Below are 8,231 nucleotides of genomic sequence, written 5' to 3' on the forward strand. Positions count from 1 at the left end.
ATTTATGCTGTGCAGAGATATAATATAGAACATTTATTTACTTTCATTATGACATTGAGTGAGACATCAATATCTGACAAGAATGCAGTGATCAGGCAAATGCTTGTAATCTTATATTTGTGGAAATGTATACAAATATGCTTGAAGAAGAACTTTGTTTTTACCAAGTATTTATTTAGATGCTGTCAAACAAAAACAGTTTGACTCAAAAGTATTGAAAGTTTATTTAACTCTGAAAGAAAGAATAACAAGAGATAGTAAAATAAATGAATCAAATTTGGCTCAAATGAACACAGATTATGAGATTCAACTGATACAACACAAAACTATAATGTCTCACTCACAATGTTTTGAAAAAAGAAAAAAAAAAATCATGAAATTCTGGAGAAATGTTAAAGTTCAACATCCATGATGAGGTTGAAATTACATTACTCAGAGATACTTAGAAATCATGCAGAGAAATTGCAATGTTTTGATTTTAGAAAATAAAATAAAGCAGAATTACCAGAAGATCTATATATATATATATATATATATATAAAACATACACATTAGTATTTTTCTGTTAATTTTTATAACCTTTTTCATGTTTGAAAAATATTTTAAATCAATGTTGCAAGATGTTTTAATGACAATTTAAATCACAGCCACTGCTGGTGATTTGGGTGCCCCAAACGTAATTGCTTTGTGGTTGTAAAAGCTTTAGGACATTTGAAATTTACAGGCACAAGGGACAAACACCACTGTTTTGAATATTGGGTGGGATGTGTCCCACCCATGCCCCCAGGCTGTTTTGGTACATTCTCCGGCACTTGGTGCCCTATGCACAGCGTGTGATGCACGCGTACATAGCGGCGGCCCTGCTTTAAATATGTATGATGATGTAAATCATGTTGTTACTATAGAGTAACATTACTGCATTTATTTCCTTGCCACTAGTGGGCAGTAGGCATAAAAATTTCAGAGTGCTGTGGTATAGCAGAAAGGACTGTAGACCACGTACATGGATCCAAAAGAATGTTCAGTAAAGTTTTGAAATACATCTCTCTGCGTTGGATGTCTTGTAAGCTTGTCAAAAATAAATGTGAGTTATACTAATCCATCTGTTCACTTTTGAAAATTATGGTAGTAGGGAGTCAATCCAGCCCAGGATATACGAAGTCATGTGTCCTATTGAAACCACTGTGCAATGGTATTGAATACTCCTTTGGAGAATTTTGTACATTTTTCTTTGGCCTCTTTAATTTTTCCCAAAGATGTCTTGTCTTGTGGTGAGAGGATCTCTCCGTTGACCAATTTCTGCATGATGACTGCCTTTTGTCTGATTTCCGTCAACTCTTTAATGCGCTTCTGGAATCCAGGTTTGGCCTCTTGCTCCTCTGATTGTATCATCAGATCTATGTAGTCTGGTGTGGCCAGAGGGTCAGGCCGAAGTGCAATCTCTTTAAGTCGTTTAAGGCATGTTGATAAGTCATTTATCATGTCATGAACCTGAACCTGGACCTGCTCATAATCCGTCTCAAGTCGCTTGAATATTTTTTCTTTACTCATCTTTTCTCCAAGTGCGTTCTCATACTGCTTCTTCAAGTTTTCATATGTGCATTTTTTTTTAACCTTGCTTACCTCAAATCGGTATGGCACGTTGTGATGCACATTCCATATGCATTTTCCAGGGCAGATTCTGCAGTAAGAATTAGTCATTGCCCAACAGCCACTTTTGTCCTCGTCTTTTGGAATGCCACAGGGATAATGACAGGTATGATTGCATGTCAGGCAATTAGTGACATGTGTACCACGGGCAAGGTCAATTTTATCTTGCTTGAAAGTTTCAACCTCATACTCAAAATTTTTGTTTGCCTCAATACATTCAATATGCTGTTTTAATGCTGCCTCTGTTGACTTGATCTCATCAAGTTTTCCTAGGCCCACTTGTATCATTGGCTGCAGTCCTGCCGCTGTCACCTCAAGCTTGTTGCGTTCAGTGAGCACCTCCTTTGTCATCTGGAGACTCTGCGTCTTCATTGAGCTTAAATGTACAAAAAATTTCTGCATGCTGACTGTACCCATTTTCCAGAACATTTCATCAAAATTGTCCTCACCGTCTGTATTGTTGGGAGCAAATAATGCAGAGTTGTTGAATTTGAAATACATCAGAGATCCATCATTTTTCTTAGCACATGGGATCTCTGCAGACTTGATGGCCTCCAGCACTGGGGGTGTCTGACCATCAGCAAAGGTGACAAGAACAACAATGTTATCAGCAACATCTTTTCCAAAAATGGAGAGGATTGCTTCAAAGATGTATTTCTGTGTGTGTGTAAGTCGGGCTAATGCTGACTGAACTACAAAGCACACAGCATCAAGCTCAGCAATGCCATCTTTGTGCGAGAAGAACTCTCTTATTCTATCGGTGATGGCTTTGTCCTGTTTAATTCCCCTTGTATCTCCAAATCCTGGTGTGTCAATAATAGTGAGTGAATGATCAATCTGGAAACCTTTCCTGTGATGGATACGATAGGCTGTTACCTCTGAGGTCTGACTCTGTGCTTGTGTCTTATTGGTCACCTCATCTATCAGTTTAAATCTGCACTCATCCTCCCACTTTACCCCAAGGATGTAGTTGATCATTCCATTGATAAGGGTTGTCTTTCCTGACCCAGTGGCACCAAGGAGCATGATTGTTTTTTTCTTAATGTTGAGATGTGATGGCCTTCCAAAGCTATGCTGGCAAAACTGGCTTCTACTCTGATCCTCAAGATTGACTTTATAGACTGAAGGTTTGCCTGAGGCTAGCAAAGTATAATTTTTGGGATCACCTTCCACTTGCACCTTTAAAATAACTTCTTTCGTTTCCACCTGCAGTACTTCACTAGGACCACTGACATTATCTCCACATTTAGTGAACATCCTGATCTCATAGGTTGTGTTTTGTTGTAGAGAATCTAAAGTGAATACATAAGTCTCCTTCATGGTATTTTTTTGTTGCCACTCTTTGTCCTTCTCCTGTTTATATTCAATGATGTATTCACTCACAAAGTCACATCCTTGGAAGCTTGGCTCACTCCATGTAAGGGTCACAGAACACGGTTTCACATCACTTGTTCTCAGCTTAGTTGGTGGACTGACTTTTGGGGGAGTTTTTAGAGTTATGACATCACTGTTTACACTGTAACCCAGCTTCCCAACAGCAACACATCTGATTTCATACACAGTGTTAGACTTCAGACCTGGCAGAGTAACTTCCTCTTGGTTTTTTGGCACAGATAAAGTCCTCCAGTCATTGTCAGACTGCATTCTGTATTCCAGCTTAAACTCTACTGTGGCACTACATGGGGGGGGAACTTTAAGTTTTGCCTCATGATAAGATGGAGGGTCAGAGCATGAGCAAATGGGCTGTGATGGGGGAACAAAACAGATTGCTTCTTCAGATCCATTTTCATACACCAAGATACATGCTCCAGGATGATTCTCATCATGTTTTGATGTCACGATGAATTTGGTTGTGTCACTTATAATTGACTCCTTCATGACTTTAAACAGCTGTAGTTTTGATCTCATTTTTTGTCTAACATCTGTGTTAAGCCACCCAAGATTTGATAACTGAGTTTCTGAGATGTGCTCAGGGGTCTTCATTCCTGGTTTGGATTTTAAGTAATTCGACAGTTTTGACAGAAAGGCATCTGGCTGCTCTAGAGAGGTAAAAGCAAAACAGGCCACATTCTCAAGACTTAGGTCTGATAATAAAACATCTAATTTCTCATCCAGACCGACTCCCATGTTCTGCAGCTGCTGTAGGAAGGTTTTCACTGTGTTTGATTCTTTTTTTTTCTCTGATAGCCACTGGTTAATTGCAGTGTTACAGAAAGGAGACTGTTCGTGTCTCTCCAAGAGCTCTGCAAGGATACTTTCTTCTTTCCCACCTCCACGGATTGATGGGAGAATTAATCCTAACTCCTTCGTCAAACTTAATTTTTGCTGTTGACACTTTTGCTTCAAATCTTCAACTTTCCTGTGAAATACAGGAAATGTGTTGGCTACTTTCTCTCTCAGAAGGTCATTGCATTCTATTTCAGCCATGCTCAGAGCTTCAACTGTTTTCACTGTGTCTGTGATGAGGTGAGTGCTTATGTCTCTTTGAAGTCTGGCAGCTCTTGAATCCAGTTTGACCAGAGGATAGAGCCACACTCTTAGTGGAACTGCATGTTCTCCATTTTCTCCAAGCATGTTTGGGAGGTTGGTGTAAACATGCATGGCTTCTTTGAATGAAGATGGATTTGCAGCTAGTTTGAAATCTCCGTGAAATGTACACGTAAATTTTTCAGCTGTTTCTATTTCACTGTCCCCCATGTTTAGTGATGCTTCACCGCTGACATTTAGAAATTTCAGTTTACTAAGAGTGAGGCTCAGCTCTCCCTCTATCTTCTCTTTGCTTTCATTTGAAGACACTTCTCTGTCAAATACAAAATATGCATCGGCCCCATACAACACAGCTGTGACCACGTGTGTTGCTGTGTCAGACTCAAACACGTTGGGATGAGATATTTTGTCAAGAGCCATGTGGTCCATGGTTAATTCTTCATATCTTGTGGTACTGCAATACTGTAGGGTCAGTCTAGCTTGTTTGTTGGATTTCTTGGTGTCCCTGAAATACTTTGCTGCCCCATCTACATTCACTAGTCCTGCCAACAGACTGACTTTGAGGGAGCCATCTACCTTCAGCGCAGAGATTTTATCATCAATAGTATCTGAAGTGGTGACACGGAATTCTGTGTTATTTTTTGAGCAACTGTGTATGTTTTTCCGAAGATGGTCCTGGTCCCACAATGTAATTCCTATGCAGAGAAGAATGAATGTTAATTAGACGTTTTGACTGTAATAAAAACCCAATTTACATTTCTTCTGCTTGGTGAAACATTATGAAGAGCGAAACAGTGACCTTGGAGCAGCAATGTTGAATTTAGAGAACTAATTGCAAAAGATTAATAACCAAGCATTTGTTACAGCTTGTATATGTGCCTGGTTAATATGTGCATATACCCCACAGCTGAACATTCTAGTGTTTCCATAACGTTTGACATTTTGGTTTGAAAGTCTCAAGCATAATGCATCATTTTATTTTGCTACAGGTTTTAACTTTCCAATACATCTGGGTGTAGCTACACCCTGACATGTTCCTGTGAAATGTGAAGTGACTGGACGTCTGTAGTCATGATTCTTAATATAGACCCTGTGTTCTACTATTCTTCTTTTATACTGACGAAACACACAGATAATTAAAGACAAGAAAAAACATAACCTGAGCACAGTATTAGGAATTATGGTCAAAGAATTCCACAGATACTCCTGAACCTTTTATAACTTTCTGTGCAAGCCTGAATGCAAATCAAAATTAAGCAAACTATTAAATTCCAAATGCTGTATCTTCTTAAACTCCTACACTTTTATGCGTTATGTGTAATAACCACTGGACCAACATCAGCTTGGATGTTAACAAAAGTGCAGTTCCTTCCACAGATGCACTGTCCTCTGCATCACTACAAACAATTCTACTCTCTCCCCCTCTGAGGCAACTGAGATATTTTATTTTCCAAACCAACTTCAATGCACATCTTGTTGGTCACTCTGGCTAAAGGCATCTTCCAAATGAACAAAACTGTAGTCATAATTTCAGATTTTGGAGAGTTTGGAACATATGTCTGGAACTTGTATGGCCAAAATGAATTGCACTTTTATGCTAATTTACGCTACATTCTCAGGAGCACATTTACCAAACTGCTTCAGTTGAAATCACAACTCAATTGTTCATCAGTTGTTCATGCTACACACACACACACACACACACACAAATTAACTTTTTGTTTTCATATATTGGGCTGGCTCCATAGCAAGAGACTGTTAAGATGCAGAGCTTTGGGCCTTCCATATCATGCAACGCATATTTAACAATAATCTACTTGCAACTCTTTAGCCAGACTGTTTCCAATATTTTATTTTATTTTTTTCTTATGATGGATCATTTCAATGTTTTTTATGTTATTGATCCTATATATTTTTGTAGAGGGACTGAAAAGAATATTTAGAGAAAATTATTTTCTGTGGAATAGGAGACTGTTTTGAAGAGTATGTTCATATTTGGTACAGCAGAGATAATACCTCCAAGTTATTTTGAACAACTTAATCCTTGGGGGTGATATTGCCACGGTTTTGGCCGTATCTTCATCATTTCTTCATGTTTCTAGTGTTTTTCCCTCTTCCTCATCTCTCCTGTGCTCACCTGGTGTTTTTTGTCTCTCTGTGTTGTGTGTGTGTGTGTCTGTGGGTGTGGCGCTCCCTCTCTCTCCAGATTTCTTATTGGCCTGCACACCTGCGGTTCATCTCCTCATCAATTCAATAATATTTCTACCTCGGTTTTTCACCCATTCACCGCCTTTTCATTGCTTCAGCCTGTGTGGTAGAGCTCGTTCTTCGGCCACTTTCAATTGTGTATTTTAATTGCTCTCTTGTGTGTGTTTGTTGGAACTAATCCTTGTCTCCGTATGTTCAGGATCACCCCTCATCGCCTGCCTGTTCCTCCTGCCTGCCTTTCGTCTGCCAGCCTCCCTTTCAGCCGCGCTCACAGCCTGCCATCGCTCACCCACTCTGCCTGCTTCAATAGCCATCAGCTTCCTTGTGCTCACTGCCTTTGCTGCTTCCTCCATTTCATTCCTTTCACAAACCTACAATTAACTAACTCTTAATTTTCATACCCTAACTCTAACCCTAACCCGAGTCTGTATTCTGCATCTGGGTTACTCTGTTGATTGAATAGATATAGTGCAGTCTCCACCCAACGTCCTCTCCCCAGTCTCTTGTTACGAATTGAGCAGTTTACAATAGTATGAAACTGAAAGCACACCTAATCCCATATCTTTTCATGAAATGGATGTTCACAAGAATACAAATCAATTTTCTCTGACAAGTATTTTGAATATAACAATAATCAAATCTTTCTAGAATCTCTGACAATGAGTTGCTTTAATGACAAAGGTCCCTACCTGGGATGATTTTGTCATTTCTGCAGTCATACAGTGTGCCAAGTTGGAAAGGTCTGCCCAGTGCTGCAGCCTCCATTACAGCCTCCTCCACCATGTTGAGGACAATATTCACCTGGAATGAACATATTCATATTTGTTATAACCAATCACTATCTCTACTATTCTTACTTAAATTGTAAAATGAAGTGAAGTGCTTTACCTCTGGAGACTACGCTGAGGAAAGTAAATCAGATAAAAAAAAATCAAGAGGTCTGTGTTTTTGTAGAGGTGTGTTTTATTGCATAGGAACAACTCTCAGATGTTTCAGGGCTCTGTGGCTACCTCAGTCTGTGAAGGCAAATCCAACAAACTATAATGAACAAGATGACATATATTCCTGGGAGAAATTCTACATTTACTTTTGATTAAAATACTAATATAATATTTCACAGATAACATCACCATTTCACATGAAAAATTATGTACAAGTTATAGACACTGTAGCATTCTGACACAAATATCTTTTTCAGTAAAGAAAAAATATCAGTCATCTTTACAGTCTAAATCTTGTTGGTAACACAGTGTACTCTTGGCATAGGAGGAGAAATAGCTACAACGCCCCTGTTAAACAGATTCTAAGCCTGAATAATCATGCAGTGACATAATTACATTTAAACATAGTCAAATTTCAAAAGCATGACAATCCCGTTACTACTACTACTACTACTACTACTATTACTACTACTGCTAATAATAATCAGAAGAAGAAGAATGTATTGTGCATATTGCATGTATATTTATTGCAATGTGCTTATGTCTGTGAGTTTTTAACCCTAACATGGTGAATCCAAAGGTAATTTTTTTTACTTTTTTTGATAGTAAAGGTTGGCATCCACGGTTTTGACCAACCCCGCTCCGAAAATATTTTTAAAAATCCAGGATATTCCCGATAAAGAACATTTGAGATTCCCGCACGCAGCGTAGTATGCTGGAATACCATCTACCCAGGTATAAGGCGGGCTGACTGTACTTTCTTCATTCTTTCTGTCGTTCAGAACAAGGGGTCGTTTGTACAATAGCCAAAGGAAGACTGTGTGAATCAGCTTTTTATAGTATAAGTGCCCCACCCCCTACCCAAAGCCTACACCCCACCCCTCTGCAATACAGTGGGCAACATTTCATCATACTAATGCCATCACAGTTTACAAGAACAAGAAA

General features: G+C 38.9%; 2 protein-coding genes across 2 annotated transcripts; both read right to left on the reverse strand.

Moving 5' to 3' along the window:
- Positions 1-1,170: 1,170 nt before the first annotated feature.
- LOC115806842 (uncharacterized) lies at positions 1,171-2,907 on the reverse strand. Its single transcript, XM_030767703.1, has one exon. It carries the CDS (start codon positions 2,905-2,907, stop codon positions 1,171-1,173), a length of 1,737 nt encoding a protein of 578 aa, XP_030623563.1.
- A 740-nt stretch (positions 2,908-3,647) lies between these two features.
- Positions 3,648-7,128, reverse strand: LOC115806843 (verrucotoxin subunit beta-like). The gene is made up of 3 exons (XM_030767704.1): positions 7,035-7,128; positions 4,039-4,766; positions 3,648-3,689 (listed from the first exon to the last, which is right to left on the reverse strand). Exons 1-3 carry the CDS (start codon positions 7,126-7,128, stop codon positions 3,648-3,650), a joined length of 864 nt encoding a protein of 287 aa, XP_030623564.1.
- Positions 7,129-8,231: the final 1,103 nt, after the last annotated feature.

The sequence above is a fragment of the Chanos chanos genome, chromosome 3 (genome assembly GCF_902362185.1).
Source record: "Chanos chanos chromosome 3, fChaCha1.1, whole genome shotgun sequence".
Classification (NCBI taxonomy): Eukaryota; Metazoa; Chordata; class Actinopteri; order Gonorynchiformes; family Chanidae; genus Chanos; species Chanos chanos.

Bases quoted from the DNA above. Each gene is read 5' to 3' on its own strand.
- LOC115806842 (XM_030767703.1), bottom strand. From the start codon at position 2,907: ATGTTCACTAAATGTGGAGATAATGTCAGTGGTCCTAGTGAAGTACTG.
- LOC115806843 (XM_030767704.1), bottom strand. From the start codon at position 7,128: ATGGTGGAGGAGGCTGTAATGGAGGCTGCAGCACTGGGCAGACCTTTC. The intron at 4,767-7,034 runs GTAGGGACCTTT...AAAATAACACAG, and splicing joins AAATGACAAAATCATCCCAG to AATTCCGTGTCACCACTTCA. The intron at 3,690-4,038 runs GTAGCCAACACA...TTACCTCTCTAG, and splicing joins ATGACCTTCTGAGAGAGAAA to AGCAGCCAGATGCCTTTCTG.